The following is a 23,290-nucleotide window of genomic DNA, read 5'->3' as shown; positions in this document are numbered from 1 at the left end:
TCGCGCGTACGGTCACGCGAATGGTGGCACGTTCGAAGGCAGGACACGCAAGGTGGTCTTGCAGAAGCACGGGTCGGCGCGCGCGCGAAACGTCCACGCTGTTCGCTGATCCGCCGGGAAAAGACGAAGCGCCTTCCGCTCCCGCACCCAAGTAACCCCGCCGGTAGCAGCGCAACACTCGCGCCATCTCTCGCGCTGCGCTTCAACCATATCGACCGCCGCGAGCGTCACGCAGACCACGCGGTGAAGCGGGATTGCAGGAGATGGGGGAGAACGAGAAATCTGGGGATGCGCGAGAGTCGCGCATCCCCACACGTGTGATTTAGTGTGCTGCTGAGAGTATTGTTGGAGCGCAGTATGTTCGAATTAACTGTTGCAAATGCTTGCTTGTTCGAATTACCGGGCATTTTCGCCCATTGGAATTTACATAACTTTGATGAAACTGCAGCGTTATATTGAATAAACTGGAAGTTTGAACTAACGAGATATGACTGTATTAAACCCCTTTCAGGCACTGTGTACACAGTTCTGTATGGCAAGATAGTGCATCAACAGCAATAGCGTTGATGAAACTAATTATAATAATGTGTCTCATACATCTTGGCACTCTCCTGATGGAATTGTGCTGCATGTTTCAATAATAGGTGCAAAATGTTTTAATAAAGTGAGTGGTATGGTGGATGGTTGGTTATAGTCGGTGTGAGTGTGACATTTTATGTAGTACATTCACTTTTTTCATTGTTTTTCACTGTGTGTAGCACCAGACATAACTTTCAAGTGCCTGGATAGGTAGTTTTCAAGCCTACTTGACAAGAAATATTTGATGTTCTCATATCTATTATTCCTGTACTGAGTTTTCACATAGAGTCCCCTGTTCTGTAAGCTTGACAAAACTCACTAAAAAACAAAATTCCTAATCTATTTTCCACCTGTATGCTTATTATGGTTCTGAAAATGCAAGAAATGTGGTGAAACTAATTTTTCAATGAACAAAATTAATTAGTGCCCACAAATGCAAAAAGTGTGAATTTTCCAGATATAGGAGTGCTGAACCAACTCTAGCATAGCTATACTGTGCTTAGTGATATTGCTAGTGTGTGCCAGGTCTATATTTCAACATGCTTTATAGATGTCTTGGCTTGTCCTCTGGAAACAAAATGTTTTTATTTCTAACATGGATTCTTAAATAATTTTTACAGAAAACACCTGCTGCTGTGAGGTGTTGTTTAAGACATAATGTGACTGAGCATAAGTCTTGAGTTCATTTGCTATATGCGATCTGGAGCTCTCCAGTTCAGTCTCTCTCATAAGTGCCATGTTGCTTTGGGTCTAAAGATGTCAGTCATATTCATGCAGCTAGCTGATTCTGACATCGTCATTCTGGTGTTTATTTTTCCCCCTTTTCAAGTGATGATAGCCTTGGATATGAATACCCGTTCACGTTGAAGGCAGTTCATAAAGATGGATTCATATGTGCCTGGTGTCCTTGGTACAAGTGAGTGTGCTAAGTTCTTCTTTCTAGCCTGAAATTTACATTTTGGAACATTCTACAAGCTTCGTGTAATATTGCTTGGCATGTAATAGATTATATTTACACTGTTTGAATAGTCACTACTTAATTTGTAAATCACGTCATGTATATTATAGCGCTGTTTGATAATTAAATCAAGTGCTCCATTTTGAGTGCAAAGTACATATTCTAGTTAAATTTCTTTGCAGATTTTGCCGTGGCTGCCCAATAGACTGTGATGATGCAGACTTCAACTTCAGCTCACTTTACCTGTCCATTGACTGGGACCCAACTGCATTGCACCTAAGGTACCAAGCTTCTCAAGAGAGGGTAAGTTCATTCGACACAGCTTGTTGAGGATTGCACACCAGCCTTGTGAGTGCACATGCAGTTGAGCATGGGTAATTCGAACTCTCAAGGGACCAAGCATTCGTGTAAAGTGGAACTCAGACTAAAAGCAGTCCCTTAGACGTATCAATCCACATAAATGCCTAAAAGAAGGCAATGAGGTTTTTCATGTAGAAAGTACTGCTTGTGCATTGCATGCATTGAAGGCACTTCTGGCCTTTCCGAGAGAACCATGACCCGGGGAACCCTTGTAGAGAGCTGTGAGTGTGCTCATGATTGTGCCCATTCATTGTTTCATCTTTCTTGTCTGTTCATTCATGTCTCATCCAGAGTAGTATGACAAACTTGTGGCTAGATATCTGCAGTTTATATTAAAAACGGCACCTTTCCCCCTGAATGTGCCTTCTATTGATTTCCCTCCTGTTGGACTCAGTCTATCCTTGTCACCACAGGAAAAAGGCGTTGCCCCTTCTTCTCTCTCAGCTAAAAGGCAAGCATATTCCATGCAATTTAGTGATATGATAGTAAGTGAAGAGGGATGTCCCGATGCAACACCTCAGTCCTGCACACACCGTTTTGTGGCAGTTGCCTGCCAGCACAGCTTGCTTAAAGGAGCAGCGTATGCATGCAGGAGTTATCTCACCATCTCAATATAAATGACGTTGCAGGTTTGAAGGAAGTTTATTTTTAGAAAGGCGGACATTAAAGGTTGTTATGGTAAAAAAAAATGCCAAGGAGTTAACTGGACACTTGCACCAGGAGCCCCTCCAGTGCTTGCTGATGTCAAGGTTCTAAATTCATAATTTGCGCTCTGTAAAGATTTCTGTAACAGTGCTAATGCAAGTACAGCAGGACATAATGATGTCACATCCGACACAAAAATACCTTCACTATATTCAATATCTATTACATGTCAACCTCGATATAACGAAGTTGGTAGTGGCAAACAAAGTGACAATTTGCTTCATTATATTGAAATTTGACCTTTTATGTGAATAAGTACAGTTGCTGATTGATTTTTCTTATACAGTAGGAGCCACAAAGTTTTTCAAATTACTGGGCAGTTGGAAAGAGCAAATTCAAATGCGTGTTTTTGAATATAAGAGCCAGTGACAAAAGATAGGGTTTCATGCCATGTCAACAATATCTTTACATCACCAGTAGGAGGTGAAGCCATCCATGCTTTCCCGTCCACTCTGCCCTCATGGCTAATAGTGTTCTTTGAAGTGGGATGATGCTATCATGTAAAGCGCCGGCACCAGGGAGTGAGTGCTTCATCTGCTTCTTCAACACGTGTCTGAAACTTGAGATTACGCATGCTCCAGTGTTAAACGCGCTGGAAGACGCTACACATGATGCCAAGCCATCTTGGCATGGCCACTCTTTGCACACACTGCAGATTACCTCTAAATCAGCATACATAAGCTGCATATGAGCTCAACCATGCTGACAACCATGCACAGCCCCAGCCATGCTAGAAAAAAAGACTTGGCAACCTGCCCCCCTTCGCATGTGCGTGATCGCGTTATCATGAGCTCTCTCTGCTCCACCCCTTTCCCCTTGCTCGCATGGAAAGACTGTGCTCGCCAAACCACCAACCTCCTCGGCTCACCCACACAAGCTTTCAATTGTACTCAAAGTATACAGTATAGTTTGCAGGGCACAGTAGGATCTTATCGAACTTGCAATTTATAGTACGGAACGTGATATATCGGTGATCCCTCTGGTACAGAATTTGAGAGGTGTGTTTGTAAGCTTATAATTCAACCATTTGACCACCTTGGTCCATGGCAGTTTCCATCGTCTCCATAACCCTTTGCACCTGCAGTGAAATTTTGTTATACAGTGAACTCTTAAGATGAACTCAGTTAAGCTGAATTCTTGCATATAATAAACAACATGGGAACGTTTGTTTGGTTTTCCATAGAATCGATGCAAAAAAATTCCACTTAAGACAAACCGCTTCAGACGTGCTCTTCAGTTAAGACAAACATTCAGACTGTCAGCCACCGTTCCTGGAGGCTAGGGTGCCTCGATGCAACATCAGGGCACCCTACTGGAGGCCTGCAGCGCATATCGCCCGCGGACAGAGGCAAAAACAAGAGAAGGAAACGAAAATAGACAGTGACGTTTCACTTTGTGAACGCGGGTTACGCACAAGCTTCTAACTACTATAGTGCATACGAAGCTATTGGCCCTCATTGCACCTAGACTTGTCTGTATCGCAGATTGTATTCAAAACAGGGCTCATGCGGCCACGCCATACACAACAGCCACTGGAGTAGAATGCTGTCTTATAAGCATTCGCTTACTAACTAAATTAACAAGCATGGTGTCAGCGCGCACAAGTAAACAAGAACACATCACACTCGATGACTACGGACGCTCACTGTCGAAACGCTAACCTGAGGAATCGCAGCAGCAGCAGCGAGCAAAGTGACCTTTGTGCTGTCTCGCCTCAACACAGACTGAGCAGCGAGAACATAGCGCATGCAAACCTACGAGCCAATGGGCCACCTACACTGGACCCGCAAAGCAGATCGCGTTCAAGATAAAAGCCTGTGCGAGTGCATGTGGCTGAAGTGCCACACCCTTCTCCCTCCCCTCCCTGGCACCATGTGAGCAATGGAAGACTCCTCCTCCACCTTTGCGCACACGAGATTGAGCCACTATAGTCAGCTCACCGTTGCATGCTTTCACTCGCACACACAGTGTATGGCGTGCGAGGACAATGTTATCATGACACGAACCCAGTAGGTCCGTGTCACAAACGAAACCTGTGCCAACTGCCAGAGGAAGTCATCCTAGCGTTCTGCTGCCCACTTTGTTCCTCTGTGACGCTTTGCCTCGTTTATCCTTCCCGACTTCATTCAACGTCACCTAGACTTTCCTCTAAGTTGCGTTGCCTTGCCGTGTGCTCAGCGTGCTCCTTTATACTTTAACTAGCTCGGAGCCTGCACCGATGACCTGTGAGGCTGCAGATGCCTGCTTTAACTCCCTATTGAACTTTTTCCGGCAGCACGAAGGCATAGAAGGATCTTTAAAGTCATTAGGTGAGATGTTTACGGCTGCTCACCGATTTGCACAGAAGCAACAAACATCCATCATGGACTGGATGAAACCAAGCAAGAGTACCACTTGAAAACACTTTTCTGTTTCAAGTACAGCTAAATAAATGCTTCTTTTTGTCATTTTTGCCCCATTTTAAGTCAACTTCATTTACCATTTTGAAGTAAGATATGTGGGTGCACCTGGTCATGTTTCCAATTATTCTTCTGATAAGACGAACAAATTTTCATGGTCCCTACAAGTTCTTCGTATAGGGAGTCTACTGCACAGTCATACCTCAGCGTAACAAGCACAGATATAACTAATTATATAGTAAAGAAAATGCGTCTGGTCTGTGTCAACATATAACAAATGTCAGATATAACGAAGGTATTTTCGTGACAAGTGCAACTTCCTTATAATAGGTTTGGCTATATTGATATCATGTGTAAACGCACTTCATTATATTGAGGTTCTTAATACATGGTATTCATAGACAAGAAGCTAAAAAGTTGATTAATTTTATCATGAATTTCATTATATTGAAGTTTGTTATACCTAGGTTTAACTGTTTAAGCACATATTCGTAACATGCTAATATGCATTTTGTATTCACTTCATTACGTCCATGATTATTACATTGAGGTTCTGCTGTAATTGGACAAAGGCTGACATGACTGTTATTCTGACAGGTGTATGTGGACCACCCAAGCGTGGAGCGCACACGGCAGCAGAAAGTGGAGCCCATCAGTGTGCACGACTGCTTGGCGGCCTTCACCAAAGAAGAGCAACTGGGGGACCGTGAGAAGTATTACTGCTCACGTTGCAAACAGCACCAACTGGCCACCAAGAAGCTGCAGATATACAGGCTGCCTCCCATCTTGGTAAGCATCCTGAACAGCACACTAGCCTCTTATTGCATGGCTTGGACTTTTCTCTGCATCACAGAATGTTGAATATTAGCAAACAAGCTTGCATTTAGTGGTGATATCAAAATTTGTTTGACATTCTTGCCAAAAAAAATTGAAGTTGTTAAAGTTTGTTTTCACCATTAATAATTTGACTGCGTAGGCCTGTGTCAAAGGTTGGTGGTTTGGATTACCGCACTGTCCGTTCCGGAGGGGATGGGGTAACAGCAATCCCACCCCGCGTGCGTTACAAGTGGTTCGACTGGCTGACCGGCGGTAAGGTCCACGCCTGATCGACTGTGAACCGGAGGCATGAGATGGGAGGCGACATAAAAACGAAAACACAGTTTAACAAAAATAAAATCAAGCCCGAGGCATAATAAAAAAAAAGAATTCACGAACTACAAGCAGATGAAGCCAAGCTTTGCGGAAGGCGTGCGAGTCGCACACAACACCAACTCTGACGTGACGCGTGACCCAAAGCCCACCACGTGGGAATTTCTAACACTCCCCAAATAATCAAAAATATGCGACACAAATGAAAAATACACGTGACAATAAATGAGGCAAACACTACATTAACTGAATATACAAAAATGAACATGCGATGAATAATTAAAGATGGAATACGATTTAAAAAAAGAGTCCGGCGGAAAGTTCCCAGAGCAGGTTGGAACACGGGGCTTATCTGTGGCGTGCTCGCCGAAATACCGATCTGAAGAAGCGGCCTTCTGGTACCTCGCTGCCGAAGGTCTTGATGGACTTGCGCTGTCTGTTGATCTACCGGCGAAGACTCCGGCCTGGGGGCTTCAGCCTTCCGACGACCTCTTCAGCTGTCTCCTGATGCACAGCCACGCTGCTCCATCTTCCAAACCACTCTGCTCATGCTCGCCGAGGTAAGCATGTCTCTCGTCACGCTCTGGAGACCCACGTGAACAACCAGTCCGGCGAGCTTGGGAACAACGGGGAGTCCTCCTCCCGATCGCCGTGCGAGCGGTGCTGCGGCTGCAGCGGCTATGGCGGCCATCTCGAAATGGGCGCGGGCATGCACTTTGTGACAGCCTGCTAACCGAGTACCATGTGAATAGAAGTCTCCAATTTTTGCCAACCTTAAATTGTTCATGCGAACCGATTTGCAACGTCAATCGAAGTCATATTGCATTTGGAACCTTTAGCAAAAGCTCTCGGAAACCTGTTGGTGTAGCGAAAAACTTTAACCTGGCGGTGCGGTTTCTTAAGTTCCTATGTAAGGCTATGAGTTCAGTTTTAAAACACAGAAACACTTGCCACTGCAAACATGAAACTTCTGTGCACAACTACCGTGACCAGCAGCATGCCATCGCTATCATGTAGGGCCTTCAACATGAGAGTAAGCACTGTTTGAATAAGCTGTTGCCTCTTGTGAATGTTTACTGCTGATGAACAGCATGGACCTTTGCTGTCATTTGGCAGCAATCCATGATTGCCTCTGCCTTGTGAATCTGGCTTGAGGGACTGGTTTTAAAACTGAAAATTTCTTGTCTGCTTCACTTAACAAACCATCTGTTTGAATGTGTCACTACCATCATTATCAGACAACATTCAGCTGTCAAGGTTTGTCCATACTGCTTTTCAGTTGTTTAAAGTTGCAAACCCATCTGAACTTGTTCTCATATTATAAATTTTAAAGCGACAATTGGCTTAAGCAGCCAGCGCTGACCATTCACAGCAGAAATAATGCCTCTTTTTTTTTTCTGTGCCATCTCTTGGCAACCAGCACTGACCCTTGCCCTCTGCAAAGAAGCAGAAATAGCCTCTTTTTCTCTGTGCAACCTCTCTATCTATCGAACCATGTGCAAGAAAAGGCATTTGTGGACTGGAACATCTTTGGTCAGTGTTTTCACATCAGCATTGTTGGCTGTACTGATACAATAGAAAATGTGTCAATAGAACTAATTTTGTCAACGATTGTGCACTGCTATAGCAAGGAATCGGACTGTGCACTTTAACATGTCACGTGAAGGTATCACTGCAAGTGACTGACCGAGAATGTTCCTTTTTGCTGCAGATCATCCATTTGAAGCGCTTCCAACTACTCAATGGCAAGTGGGTCAAGTCGCAGAAGATTGTGCGCTTCCCTTTCAAAGATTTTGACCCAACTGACTACCTGTCACCTGTGCCACGCAAGGCAGCGCTCAGCTTCCGACGCTACTTGCACACTGCACAGCAGAAGGCCTCCTCCCCTCTAGTCAAGCGGCTGGCCCCCGAGCTACCATCGCGGTCCAGCATATCCAGCCCGGTCCGCGGCAGGCCTGATGTTGCTGAACTTCGATCAGCTTCAGCTTTCTGTGCCTCTCAGTCACAGGCAGCGACTGTGGCAGCAGTTGGCTCATCACCTCGCAATGGTGTCCCATTGTCCAATGGGGACGTCGACGTTGGCGGTGGTGGTGAGCCTCAAGACCATCACAAGCATCGGCTGCATCCGGGCTACAGCCCACTCGACCTCAAGTACCAGATGTACGCCCTAGCAGTGAGTGTTACTTTCCTGTTCCCCTTATTTGTCATGAATAATTGTTTTCGGATCATTTAGTCATTTTATTTCATTGCACATTGGACTTACTCAGTCATTATCAGGGTATCTACCAACCGGGAAAACCGGGAATTCTCAGGGATTTTGAGTAGTCTGGAAAAAGTCAGGGAAAACTCAGGGACTTTGGGCCTCTATCAGGAAAAATTAGTGGCAATTTTATTGGAAGGGTCGAAAGTCACTGTAATGCTGGCTCAAGCAACAGACAGGAATTGCAATGGATCGTCTTTGACGCCCTGTCGTCGGCTGGATGAGTTGCCAGTGTGCAGTCAACGACCGACTTTCTGGATTCCCAATAATTTGGACGGCTTCGCGGCACCGCCACGTACCTACCCCATAGAGTCAACGTATCAGAATGTGTGAAATTTCGGGCGCAAGAACCCTTCGCCGTCAAATTTTCCGGACGTTTTGCCGTGACCGCAGGTCCGAAACGGCAATAATCAAAGGCACCACCGGTGCCGTTTTGATTACTTCGCCACCTCGAACCGGCACTCTCGCACGCAGATCCGCTGGCAGCCGTTGCCACCACTGCGGCAACGCTAGGCCTAGCTGCTTCGACGTTCGCTATGAAGCTTCTTGCCGTTGGGTGCAGAGTTTTTTTATTGAAAGAATTAGCGGCTGTCAGCAATGGCACGGACTCCGCTTTTGTGGTCCTCGCGATTGGCTTAGAAACTTAGAAAACATGGTGCGTTGCATAATGCCGGTTCCCGAAAGTCAGCTTCGCCTCTGTACAGAAACGTTACATGGTGAAGCATACGCAAAAGTATTGCAGTGAAGCATAACAAATGTGGGAAGGGGCTATTGCCATGGAAAACTGTATGTATTCCTTAATTATACACACATGCACCCGGTATTTCCTGTCACAGTACTAGTGCCGATATGCCTAATATGTGTACCGACAGGCCTTCAGAGCGTTTTCGAACGTGCCTGTGGCGGTTTGAGCCCCTAAGGGCAGTAAATGGCACGCATTTATTTTTTTCCAACTGGCCGATTTTTCGAACGTTTTCGCGACCCCTAGGGAGTTCTAAAAATCGGCCGTGGACTGTGCAACTGACCAAGATGCTTCAAATGGTCCTTGGGGCGAACGAGTGGTAGAAGGAGGACAAGAAAAGAAATGATGTACGCATTGAGGAATAAATGGGAAAGGGAGCTTGCTGCCGCCGTTTTGAGGGAGGTTGAGCTCAAAAAACAGTTTTGGCTGATGCTGAGATGCAGATGTCCCGCATCCAAACCAAAATAAACTCTTTAAAGCAGTGAAACACAACACTCAGGCGTCGTGCGCGGGCTGAGAGTATGTCAGGACAGTTGAGGTTGACTTACGAGCGGTTGAGAGAGAATCTCAATTGTGACAGAGTTCGGGCCTCATACCACTGAGCTTGCTATCAGTTGATAGAAATAGCTCATATTTGAATATATTTGCTTCTATGTGCATATCTGTTTTATTCGTATTTGTGAATGTCAGTCTTATTTGCAATTTTTTTTTAAGATACCTTATTTGCTGTGCATTTTACTAACCCCTGCCTTCTATTCTCTTTTTGAATAACATAAACACTACTCCTTAGTATTCAAATTGGATTAAGTCACTTTTTAATTTTTTTCATGTGCTTACTTGAGAGTGACAGCATCAGGCGATATGGTTTCAGCCCGTCTTGACATAAAACATAGTTCTGCATCACTCAGGGAAATGGGCAAAGGCACTCAGGGAAAACCTGGAAAACTCAGGGAATTTGGAAATGTCAACTTGGTAGACACCCTGATTATGTCCTCTTTTAGATAATCTGTAGATAATTTTATTTCAACAAATTTGATGAAACTGCACAGGCCGTTTAGTTTTTCGGGCTGATTTGAAATATGCAATCATTTTTCTTAGTCATTTAGTACAGGAAATCAATAAAAATTGGCACTCCATCGTTATTTATGACAATAGAACAATACTGCTCAGCAGAAAGCTGTTATTAGATGTGTGCATACTTGAATATGCTATAAATGCAGTGCTGGAAGCAGTTTCTGAATGAAATCATAATTAGTAAATAAATTAGAAATAAAAGCAACATTAGAACTTTGTTGTTATGTTCCTGCTTCATGTGAATTCCTTGTCATTATTTTTTGGGGTTGATTAGTTCTCAGGAGCAAAAGAGCACTACACCAACAGGAGCATAATCATATAAGCTGGGAATTCATTGCCTTTTGGTTGGCCTAACGCCACCTTGCCAGAAAATTGGAATTAGTTCCCTGAAGAAACTATGCAAACGAATTGGGGAGCTTTACCAAACCATGTATGGACACGAAACGAATTTTCATAATGCCAGAGTCGCAAACTGAAGCATGAACAAGCAGTTGCACTCGCTGATGCCAGTGCTACAGTCTAAGCAGAACAGGAAGTCTTAATAGCCTCGTACATGCAAGTGCATGGTTGGTCCATGCACCAACGTCCCCAGAACGAAAAAGGAGAAAGAAAAGTTATCATGCCTGAGATATCCTAGCTGTCGGGTGGCACCAGCAGCATAGAGCTCGGGTATTTCGTGCCACAGCTGCGCAATTGTATTTGTTCCTGCCATCACACCTGTGTAATGTGGGGAAAAGTATCGGGTGTCATAAGAGACTCAAGCGTCTGTACAAACTTTACAGAAAAGCAGTTGTATTACATGCGGGGAAACCCTCTTTTAAAGGGACACTAAAGGCAAATACGAAGTCAAGCTAAAGTGATTGATTAGTGCTTGAGAATCTCTAAGGCGTCGATATTATCGCAAACAGAGCCTTAATAATAGAGAAATCAAGGTAAATGCAGGACATGATTAGACTCCCGCGGGACATTCCCCCTGCACTCCCCCCCGGGAGTTGCCCGATGACAAAAGCACTCGTCAGTTAAATTCTGCCACTAGTTCTCAACTACTCGTTGCAAAAAACATCCTCGTATTTCATTATGAAATAAATAAAAATAAACTGCTACTTGTCCAGTTCCCTTACATGTTTAGAAAAATGAATTCATTGAAATTATCGTTGACAATGATGCGGGCTGTCGAAAGCTTTTGTTTTCACTCGACTATGCGCCACCCATGCTTTCGCATTTCAGTGCTTTCCTGATCGCGTAGTGCTGCACTTGTTTTTCTGGCTCATGAAACTCGAACAAACTGCAAGAAACAGAGAATTCAACTTCCATGTGATGTCGCGGGATGCCTGAACGGTCTACGCCACTTGACCAAAAAGCAGCTGCAGCGGCAAGTCCGCCACTCTGCCTGTCGGGCGCCGTTTTACTGACCGACGGCAGCAGAGGGCAGTTATGGTGGCTAGACACCATAGGGCGCTGATGGCGTATGCAACGTCACCACTCCCCCAATTGGTTGGCAGGATATTTGAATTTTGAAAAAGGTATTGAGACCCTTCAGATATAATTATGTCGTAAACTGTGTATTTTCTTGGCACGAAACAAGCGTTGCGAGGTTTCTGGAAAGGTATTTAAACAGTACGTGTCGACTTAGTATTTGCCCTTAGTGTCCCTTTAAGGAGTTTTTCAGCAAGAACTGAGTGAATTTTTTATTTCGCAATTGATCTTTTAAACTATTCTTGTTTTATATGTGTGTGTACATGGGTATGTATTTGTCCACAAGCACAGTAGAAACTCGGTGTTTTCAAAGTCTGTCAGATCAAGATTTATCCAGAATGCAAGCTTTGTTTAGGTTAGACCTGTGATTAGTCTAGCACAGATTTACATGTTTAGGCAGTTTGTATAACATTGTTCAGCCAGCCAACTTTTATCGCGATTGCATTTCTTAGTAAGATTTTTTAAACTTGTTTTACTGCTTACAAGAGCTTATACAGTTGAACCCAATTATAATGAACTTGATGTTTCCATGAAAAACGGTCATTGTATCAGTAGTTCATTATATATCCAGGGGTGGGACTCCTGCGCCATGCTGCGCCAGAATGGCTTCAGCATGTGTGCTCTGACAGTGGCCACGAACGAGTGGATTCGTTCTCCAAAAAGGAGTGCACACATTCACATTTCGCACACTGCACGACGCCAATTTTGTGCTTGTAACAAGACTTTTCGGCACTTCCGGCAAGTAGCCAGTGTGCATGCTGCCAGTCCCGGCTGTCGTCGCTGCCAGGGTGGCTGTATTTAGCGGTGCGGCACTCCCTAGCTAAGATGCAAAACAATGAAAAGTAGAGTGAGGGTGCAGCAAACGAACTAGAAACTTTTTTAACTTTTTCCCTCACGTCCAGTGCTTCATTATCTTGTTGCTGCTCTGGCCTCTGGCTTTTTTTTTTTTTTTTGCTCTTGTGCTGTTGGCATGAATAGAAATGTGTACCGTAACGAACGCCTTTTATGTGTAATTACAGTCAACGACCAAATTTTTGGACATGCCCGGTAATTCAGACACCTTCGCGGAACTGCCACTTATCTCATAGAGCCAGAGGTTCTCAAGCACGTTGGTCCCAAGGAACCCTGCTAAGCTCCATGAAGCACTAAGAAACTCTCTCCCCCTCCCCTAATGGAAAGGCTAGGCATAGCGTGCAACATGTTTGGGGCCAATAGTGGTGTTGGGCAGGCTACTTTGAAGGCGACGTGTAAGCCACATGGTCCAAACTGGATGCAATTGTTACAAGCCAAGACAAGACAACATCGCAACCAAGGCATGCCGAGAAAGAATTAGTTTTTCGTGCTTATCACGCAGGGACACTTATAACATTTCATCATAAGGCGTCTTAGAATTAGTGCTGACTCTAGTTTGAATACAGTACAACGTTGTTAATTTGGATTTTACGGAACCGAAAAAAATGTCAACTGAATTATTGGTTTTTTAAGAAAACAGCAAACAATGCTTACTACATGAACACACTTTTATTTACTGAATGAATCAGCAAATGCTGTTTCTATTTTTGCACGAGAGCAGTGCGAAAGCTGCAGTTCTCGTTATCTCATGACTGATCAGCGCTCGCAGCACTGCGCACACATCTCGGATTATTTTTTCGTCAGTGAGCTGGTCGCAGGTAAATCATCCGTCCATCGCGATGTAGCCGGTGCTCTTCATCTTCGACAACTTTGCACAAAGTCAAAGTGAAACTACTGTTTGCTACAACCGCTGCGGACGAGGCCGCGGCCACTATCGACGGGATCATGGACGTGCCTTCAGACCGTGCGGTTCTGAAGGCAAGGCAGCCGACGCATGTGCCAAGTCAAAACAAAAGTACCGTTTGTTGCAACAAATGCGAACAAAAGTGCGATCGCTGTCGATGCAGTCATGGATGATGGTGATTATGCAGTGATGAAGGCACGCAGCCAATGCGGTTTTATGCGCAGCGATTAGCGCAAAAACAAAGGCTTAAGGGCTCAATTAGGCACCATAGGTGCCAATACATAGGGTTTCATACAACAATTACTAGAGGGAACTCTGGCACTAGTGTCTATGGGAGCTGCAATGGGACCGGTTGAGCCAGCATGGGAATTATGGGAAGTACATGGCTTTGCCTAACTTTGTCCTTCTGGCTTCAGACGGTTTATTGACTTTGTAAACTCGTCATTTTCAACAATGTACTGCGTAATAAATAAATGAACATTACTAAAATTGTTTGATGGCATGGTTCGAACACAGGACCTCTAGCACAGAATCCTGATATTGAAACCATTACGCCATGGATGCATGCATCGACAAGCGATGTGAAACGCTCCTATGAATTTATCGCGGGCATGCCATTGCCAAGAGACGTTTGGTGCATTTTGATTTGGCCACCTCGACAAGCTCAGTCTTTGCAATTAGTAGCAATTGTGCATGTTCGCAGCATCTTCTGCACTTCGAAGAGTATAGATTGCTCTGAGATTTACAATGAAGGCATATAAAGCCTATTAAACAAAGCCACAAGAACGTCTGAATTCACGAGCACACAGATCAGAGAAATCCATGTACTTCCCATCATTCCCTTTGTGGATGAAGAACTGCAGCACCAGAGTTCCCTGTAGTATATTGCAGGAAACTCTGTTAGGCACGAAGCGTTCCAGCATTGGTGCCAGTCATGATGTATCACGTACGATTTCCGCTGATAGCTATGCCAATGTGGACTCTGCCCTTTCGTTTCAATTGGACGCTAGCGCCGTTTTTTCACTTTTGCATCACGCAGTTGCGGTGCTCCATGCTCGCCAAGTTACCTTACTAGAACCAACTGGGTTGTGCTGCTCTGTGCATTTAATTTTTAATCCTCCGACATATACATCAGTGCGCACGCTAGCGACACCTATCTGCAAAGGGCAGAAATGCACATGGTTCGCCGTCCTTGCTACTTCGCGTGCCCGGAACCAGGGAAAATTTGTCAAAGACTCGCGGAACCCTGAGGAAGAACCTGCGGGAACCCCTGTGCCGCTGTTAACAATGGCGCCGACACTACCTTTGTAATCCTGACTGGTGGCTTCAAATCACAAGAAGCATGCCACGTTGCAATATGCCGATTCCCGAAAGTCAGCTTCGCCGCGATATAGCAGTGTTATGTAAACAAGCATGCAGAATGCATTGCGGTGAAGCATACCAAGAGTGTGAAGGGGCAACTGTCACGGACATGGTATGCTCCTTAATTGTACACACAGGCACCCACCATCTCCTGTCGAATTAAGAGCCATGATATGCCTAATACATGTACTGGCAGGCCTTCAGAGCTTTATTGGGCGTACCTGTGACAATTTGAGCTTTTGGTGCAGTAAAGCACATGCATTCATTTTTTCGGATGTTTTTGCAGCCCCTAGGGAGTCCAAAAAATCTGACGTTAACTGGTAACAATTTTCTAAGCATGTAGTATTGCTATGTGTACGTTTTAAAGTCTGAATTAAGCCACTGTTACAAATGTTCTTAGTTTCACCTATACCGGAAACGGAATAACTCATTGTAGTAGTTTCGGAATGATTTGCCTTCATGTGATTATTTCTTGCGTAGAGTGAATCCACCTCATAAACCCACACATAGAACAAGAATAATAAAGTATGTGGCTATATGGTAGTTAATGAAGTTGGGGCTAACATGAAAGCATTCTTTCCTATATGTTTTTGCCAATATGTAGTTTTGGTATAATTTTGGCTTCAAGCATAGAGTGGGAGCCCTGTGCCACCTTTGTCAACTGTATAAGTAGTGGTGTGAGTAGTGCGAGCTCTATGCCTTCTTTGTCAATCGGATAAGTAGCGGCGCAAGATTGTGGTAGCAAGTTATTACTCAAAAAAGGTGTTCCACTTTGTGATTTCTTATTAACATTTCATTTGTTCGTGACGGTACATCTGCTTACCTTGCATACAAAGGTGCAGCAGTAATTACGTCATGGAAATGAAGTGCTGGCCAAATCGTTGATTTCTTGGAATGCAAAAGAATCGTGCATTAGGGAGGCTTCAGTGGGTTCAGTGAGCATCTCTTTCCCCAGGGCAGGTGTAACGTAAAACTATTCCAATCTGCTTTTGTGCCCATATGGGAGAGGCTGGAGCCATTTATACGTATCACGAAGGGAAAATGTTGGGGTGGATTTTGAATAAAAACAGATTGGAATAGTTTTACATTATACCGGCCCAGCGTCGATTGCGGCTCTTTGGGCCTGCGGTGACATATGGTGATCCAGAAATTGTTACCGCATCGACTGAACTGCATAATTTAAGAACATTTTGTGCTGGCATCACGAGCGTCTGCACAGGAATATATAGTTTGATCACAGTGCCACGAATGTTTTCGGCTTTACAGGAAAGCATGCACCGCGCCGCCACTCAACCCATGCTTCAATATTCTAGTATATATGCTATTATATACTAAAATATATGTATATAAGTCCCACATTCTGATTGGCTTGCGGCAAGGCAAAACTATTTCTATTATGTAGAAATGGCGTTCAGTAAACCACAGTAGTTCATAACTCTGTTGATCAAGCGCATTCCCAGGCACTTACCCGCACTGTTAAGACATAAAAGAAAAATGTTATTCATAAAAAATGTCTTGGGTTAATTTTCGAAATTTAGACCCGCTATTGCAGAATACATGTTTTTTGTTACTGCTACCACTGATTAAAAATCTACAGGCACTATTGCCAAAATTTGCATGCACTAGGCAGTTTCAGAATCTAGATAATTCGCTTCAAAATTCAGCTTAAGACTTTGCTTAAAACAGTTGCAGTACAGCACTGATGTTGATTTATTATGTGTTCCATCGCGGTTTCGAAGTGCCCTGCCATATTCCACACTTCATTATCTCAACAAATTTAGATTGGCCTGCTCCAAAATGACCTTGGGCAGTCCCACCCCTGTATACCTGAACTCCCCCTTCAAAATGCACAAGAATTAACAACACTGAAGCTGGTATTGCCAGTAATGATTCAACACCACATTGTTCCAAAAGTCCCATTTTTAGTATCTTCGTCTTCTTTTTTTTCCTGGCACTTTCCCGCATCTAGCGGCACGTTTACATTGAAAATGTTATATAAAGAACAAAATGTGGCATCGTGGTTATTAAAACATAATACCTGGCCTGTTCCAATCACTTGCCATTTCTAAACTAGTGAGCATACTATAGTGCACATTCTAGTTTGCTGGAAGTGGAAACTGTTGCGGCTGCAGCATTAGCCACATGTGCACTAAGAGCCACATTGACAAACCGTCATATCAAGATTGCCGACTCTTTTGCAGTTTTCTGTGGCAGTGATGCATCATGCCACGTTCATGCCCACTTTGGCCGTGTGAATATCGACAGCAACATTAAGATAGCAACACATGAGTGGCCATTGGTCCAAATCGTCCAAATGTAGTGCATGAGGTACCACATGGAAAACTACACAAGAATGAGAGTGGTGGGTCAGTGCCTTCAGGATTGCAGATGGCGCCACACAGAAAACTATGCAATAACTAGAGTGCCACCATTGTGGCCTCCAACATTGCACCAGTACACACGCCAGTGCTATCATGGAAGTCACAACTGCCGTACGTTGTACTGCCTCGCTCTGACGCACACTGGAGACATGCCTTGGAAGCATGGTCGTAAGCAAGTGACTTTCTTTGGGGCTTCTAAAATCTGTGCACGGGACTCGCTCGTTGCTGCAGTCGTATCTTTATCACGGTTGAACTGGAGCTGGGATTGCACTGCTGTGCGACCAGTACCATCGCACTTTCATGTTTCAAAACTTTGCATGCACCCTCTTATCACCACCTAGCTTGAAGTGTTCGTTGTAACAGTACAGTGCTTTTGAATATGTTTGTTATATGTGAACACAGTTTCAATAGGCAGTGCCAAATAATTGTAAATGTAGGAAAATGTGGTCATTGTAACTGATCAGTTGTTATATCTGGAATTGTTATAAGTAGCTTCAACTGTATTATGGCATTTTTGCAACATTGCATGTAAGAACCTGGAACACAAATTTAATTTTGTTATGCCTTCTCTGCTGTTATGTTTTCCAGTGCCACACAGGCATTCTAGGAGGAGGGCATTATGTCTCTTATGCTTGTAATCCAAACAACAAGTGGTACTGTTACAATGACAGCAGTTGCAAGGTGAGTTGATTCGTCTTCATGCATGTATGTACAGTTGGCCACAAAAGTTAATGGGACCCTGTCATGGTGGCTTAACGGCTATGGCATTGTGCTGCTTAGCATCATGATGCGGGATCAAATCCCAGCTGTAGTGACCACATCTTGATGAAGGTGAAATGCAAAAAAGCCAGTGTGCCGTGCATTGGGTGCATGCAGAACCCTAGGTGGTCAAAAACCCGGAGCCCCCCACCACTACAGCATGCCTCACCATTGGATCATGGTTTTGGCACGTAAAAGCCCGGAATTAAAAAAAAAGAAAATGTTGAATTTGTGTGAAACTAGGACACATAGCTTCAAATTCAGTCTCAATCAATAGTATAGTTTTTGCAACCTACACAGTGATGCATTGAATTAGAAGTGCCATGATTTAATGGGGCAGAAATTCAGTTCTCCTGGAACCCATGTTGCATAAACATTTGTGACCAAACTGTACCTTAATATCCTGCACAAAATATCCATTTAAGTAGTAGAATAAAGCAAGGCCCCGTAATATATGAGGGGGAAATGCATTGATCTAAAAACACTTTGTTTATTTTGGTCATATAAGGAGCAAAATATTGCCTTAAAGCCTTCAGTGCTCAAGCATAATACAAGAAGCAGATTTGACATGCCAAAGTTAGAGGGAAATTTATCATTGGTGAAATTTTGCAACATGTGTATGTATGTACAGTCTTTGTCAAATGTTTATGGACTGCTCCATGCCTTAAGTACTACTATATGCATAATCAGTTTGGTTGTGTGCTACTGCTCCTGTGGTGCCCCTGACATGACGCATCATGGTGGAGTGATGTAGGGCGCCAGGGCCTCCTAACCGGCTCCCGTAAGGATAGTGTGGTAGCTCATGCCTTCATATCGTCTGCTGCGGTGTGAAAAGCGGTTTGCAGCAATCGAAATTCAGCACAGTGAAAGCTGGGTGAAGGAAGTGGCAACCGCAAAGACACAGCCATGTTGCTATCATCTTTTGCAGTTATACAATCAAAATATGATGCAAAAACAAGCATTTATACATAGCATGTACATATCAATAATGCGTAAAGTTCATTGTGTATATTTTTGAGAGCAAGGAAGCCACCATGTTGCTACCATTCATTTTTGCAATTATAAAGGTAATCAAAATATGATGCAAAAACAAACATTTATGCATAGCATGTATGTATGAACAATGTGTGAAGTTCATTACGTATATTTTTGAGAACAATCCGATAGCTGTTTATAAAATAAGTAAAAATTGCAGCGCATGAAAGGGGTTCGTCTGAAGGCGCCTGAACTGAGGGAGGCGTAGGGTTGCGTTGATTGCAGGTCTGTGTCGTTGATTGTCGTCTGTGCCTGCATGCCTGCACAGCGTAGCAACATTTTAGCACGCTTCAGGTTACTGATTTCAATGCATGGGTTCTATGCTTTGCTTCTATAGAGTTGGTTATTTTAGAAAGCTTTAGTCTAACGTTAACGTAATAGAGAGGTTAAAGGAAATAGTGTTACCATTCCACAAACGAACTTTGCAGAAAGGCAGTTTTAGTATAGTTTTTGTGCGAGACACTATTCGATTAGACTTTAAATTTCACTTACATGGTAAACCTAAGTGATTTTATCTATTCAGCAAGCTTTGCGTGTGTCCGAAAAGTGCGAGAAGCAGCACAGTGAAAGCTGGGAACGCATTGTATTTATGCTTTTCATGTCTGCTGATGCGCGGTGAAATCAGTACAAACAGTACAAGCTGTAGACCGTGGCCTCCGAGATCTCCCGATCTCGGAGGCCATATGCTGTCATGCCTGCCTCCCGACTTCACCGACAGGTGGTGCTGATCCAGGAGGTTTCTCTCGTTAGGCCTCAATGCATTTGAAACGAGAAGCGATCTTGAGAACTTCGCAAGGTTATCTATAATACTCTTGTCATCAAAGCCATCTAAGACTAAGCGCATAGAGTTTTTTATTAGTACAACTAGAGAGAAATCTGTCACTGCGATCGTTCAACCATCATGGGAATGATGGGAAGTACAGGCTACGGATTGGCATTTGTTGACTGGGGAACTAGTCTAGAAGTATTTTTTGGCAGTTTTGGTTTCGCTCTAAGCCCAATTGCTATAACCTGCAGTGGGACAGTGAATGCAAAGCTCTCTGCCTTTGTTCTGTTGCTCGATGAGGTGATAGCGCACTGGGCCAGCGGCTGAGACAATGTTTGTGTCGTGGTGTGGTGTCGAAGCCCTGACGAGAAAGCGACGGCATCATAAACGTTGAAAGAACATGTTTTGACTGTTTGGACCTTGGTTTGTTAAGTGTGTTAGTTTTGGTTTTGCTCCAAGCCCAAATGTTATAACCTGCAGTGGGACAGTGAAATGCAAAGCTCTCTGCCTTTGTTCTGTTGCTCGATGAGGTGATTGTGCACTGGGCCAGCGGCTGAGACGATGTTTGTGTCGCGGTGTGGTGTCGAAGCCCTGACGAGAAAGCGACGACATCATAAACGTTGAAAGGACATGTTTTGACGGTTTGGACCTTGGTTTGTTAAGTGTGTTAGGTTGGCACTGTGGCATTAGGTGTTTTATTAAATTTCAGAATAGGAAAAAGAAGGTACTACTGATACAAGATATAGACAGTTGTACTTCTGATGGCTTGACAATCAAATTTTATTGAGGGCTTCATTATGCATTGCTTGTTTATGTGCTCATTGAAATACGTGTTTTAGGACTTTGAAAACACAAACTTACTTGTGGTAGGAAAGGTTGCTGCTTCCTGGCTGTAGTCCAGTGTTGCAAAATGGGCAAGTGCAAAGCCACGCCATAACGCTTCAGAAGCGGTACGTCAATATAAGATATAATGAAGCATACTCGTAGGAGGCCACAAGAGCCCTAGCTAGCACTGCAGCAGATGTGCTTAAAAAAACTTAAGAGTGGGAGACTTCGCAACTGCTACTCTTCTGTGAGAAAAGTCTCGCATTCGCAGCGAGCAGGCGTCGTCGAAGACGACACTTGTAGCATTCCTCTCAAGGGCGCAACAATTTCTCACAACACATTTTTATTTCCATAAATACTTGATGAGTATCTTTATATAAGTAGTGCATGGTTATTATTGCTATTGTAAAAATAAATAATTAATCTCTGGCGTTGAATCGGAAACAGAATCACATAAGAATGCATACCCTGGTGTGTCCTGTTAATAAACTATAATAAACCGTGCTTCAATCTCTGTCGTACAAAGCTTATGTAACGTGTTGTACATTATCTAAGATACCGAAGAAATAAAATTAGATTTTATGCGATAATATTTGAGTATAGCTTCGTTTACTGTGCCGCGAGCAAATGCCACTAGTCTAAAGATTGAAGTCAATCCGAAGCCTGTACTTCCCATCATTCCCATGTAGGTTGAGGCAACGTTCAAGAGAGCCCCTGTAGACACTAGCGCCACATTTCCCTCTAGGGTATTCATTTAGAAACTCTATGGACCAAGCGAAAGCTGTTTACAGTCGTTTGCTATAAACGAAGTGAATTCAACAAAAGCAATGCGAAATTCAGTTCGAAGTGAGCGGCCGGGATCGCCGCCATGGTTTACATAAACTACGCAAAGACATCAACATTAAAATCTGAGAAATAGTGTACATGCGCTAAATGCTATGGGTCGTTTTAAGGTGTTGCACATGCCCATTTTGATCCCACTATTCTGCTAAGCCTGCTATTAAGTTAAATATGCTAAGCTAAAGCTATCTTAACTGTGTTGTAATGACTTTTGAAAAATTCATACCGGGCGCGATCGTATTACAGAGATTCTTCTATGATACTTGACTCTATGAACCAGTTTTGGTACCCAACGTATAGTGCCTAGAATATACTAGCTCGTGAGCCGAATGCGGAGCACCTCCTAGTGGGGGATAGTGGCACTGCCAATGATGCCTGGAGACCAGCCATGGTACCACAACAACCAGACATATGATCGTTCGCTAGTACGAAGAAGACAGTTTCTTATTTTTATTGAATAAGCACCATAACTATATGAAAAAACATAAACTTAAGCCATGCTTTGTGCAAAGGCATGTGGTTCCGAAGCGAGCAGTGAAAACACCGGCTTGGTGCACTTCAGCACAGGGCTGTGCCATTGCCGGCAGCAGGTATCACTCGTTGCCACCACAACGCCTGCACTCCGCACACTAGTGGTGTATTCTGGCACTATACCCAGCAAGTGGTCTTACCATGAGGTCATGGTACATTAACTCACTTCGTTCATGCAATCGCTGTGACTGCCACGGGAAAGCACAGCCAAAATAAGCATGCATGTGCAGCCCTCTTGTTTATTTTTTACTAGCAGTGTCGTGATACATAGCCTTATTGCCACACGGCGTCTGGAAATTTAGCTCTGTATCACGTGTTCGACCATGACACCAGGTCCTATATTTCGAGACCAACTTTAGTGTGAAATATAAAAGCTTTTAAGTGATTCTCAACTTTCGTACTTGCTAAGTACAATCCTTTTGCATGCAAGAAGCATCTGCAACTATTTCTACAACTCTACGACTTCAAAAAATGTATTCTTCACTCTCATATAAATCGCAGACCTTAAGCACATTGCTCAGCTATTAGAATGATGAAAATGCTGTAATTGGCCCTCATAGCAGCCAGTCAGAGCCAGTCAGTCAGCCAGTCAGCCACTGATCAGAGCTGGGGACATAGCTGATGCATTGTGGTATAGTAGTATGAAAGCAAGGGCCTTTGGGTCACATTGTGATGGCATTTGACCCCCAGCAATCACAGAGAATTCACCAGTAGTGCAAATATTACTGGCCACCATGCAGGCTAGTTATCACGTTTTAATCGCTGAGCACTGCATATCAGCTGTGTTACCATTTAATGCGATAGCGTTAGGGAGCCCATGCAGCAGAAAATCAGGTGTCTGCGTTGGACGTCGTTTTGGCAAAAACAATTTCGAACCAAACTTCGAACCGCGCATACCCAACCACTCCCCTACCACCAAAGTTTCTCATACCTTGTCTTTCAATCCTTACAAAGTTATTCCTGGGAATGTTGAGAACGGCAACCCACAAACAAATATAATGTAAAAAAAACACCAACAGCGCATGTCCTTTATGTTAGCTCTTCTCAGACTGAAATATTAAAAGTACGAAACAATAACAGGAGATCGACCCATGCAAGAGGCCGCGTTTCTACCAGAAAGCTTGCCTTCGTGCATAGTGTTCGCAGCCAGCATTTTCCAGTAAACATTATGGTTGCATAAGCCGCAGTTGCTGGGAAGCATGAAAAGTAGTAAGGGGTCTTTAAATGCTGTCGCGTTCCACTTTTAAAGGCGAAGCTTAAGGGTCCTCCAAAATTTTTTCTTTGCAGAACTGTTTTTTTGTAAATATTTGTCAGTTGGAGACGATTTTATCAT

At 43.8% G+C, this 23,290-nt stretch overlaps 1 protein-coding gene across 7 annotated transcripts in view; it reads left to right on the top strand.

Annotated features, from left to right (window-relative positions):
* The window catches only part of Usp32 (Ubiquitin specific protease 32), a 99,990-nt gene that overhangs the window by 75,491 nt on the left and 1,209 nt on the right, over positions 1–23,290 (top strand). For all 7 annotated transcript variants that reach the window (XM_075684524.1, XM_075684527.1, XM_075684523.1 and 4 more), the window contains 5 exons: positions 1,409–1,495; positions 1,720–1,840; positions 5,599–5,790; positions 7,862–8,323; positions 17,790–17,882. In XM_075684524.1, coding sequence (XP_075540639.1) covers positions 1,409–1,495; positions 1,720–1,840; positions 5,599–5,790; positions 7,862–8,323; positions 17,790–17,882 — 955 coding nt within the window. The remainder of the gene's footprint in view (positions 1–1,408; positions 1,496–1,719; positions 1,841–5,598; positions 5,791–7,861; positions 8,324–17,789; positions 17,883–23,290) is intronic.

Source organism: Dermacentor variabilis, chromosome 3 (assembly GCF_050947875.1).
Source record: "Dermacentor variabilis isolate Ectoservices chromosome 3, ASM5094787v1, whole genome shotgun sequence".
In the NCBI taxonomy this organism is placed as follows: domain Eukaryota; kingdom Metazoa; phylum Arthropoda; class Arachnida; order Ixodida; family Ixodidae; genus Dermacentor; species Dermacentor variabilis.
Note: the sequence above shows the minus strand (reverse complement) of the source record. Positions and strands in the feature narration are given on the sequence as shown.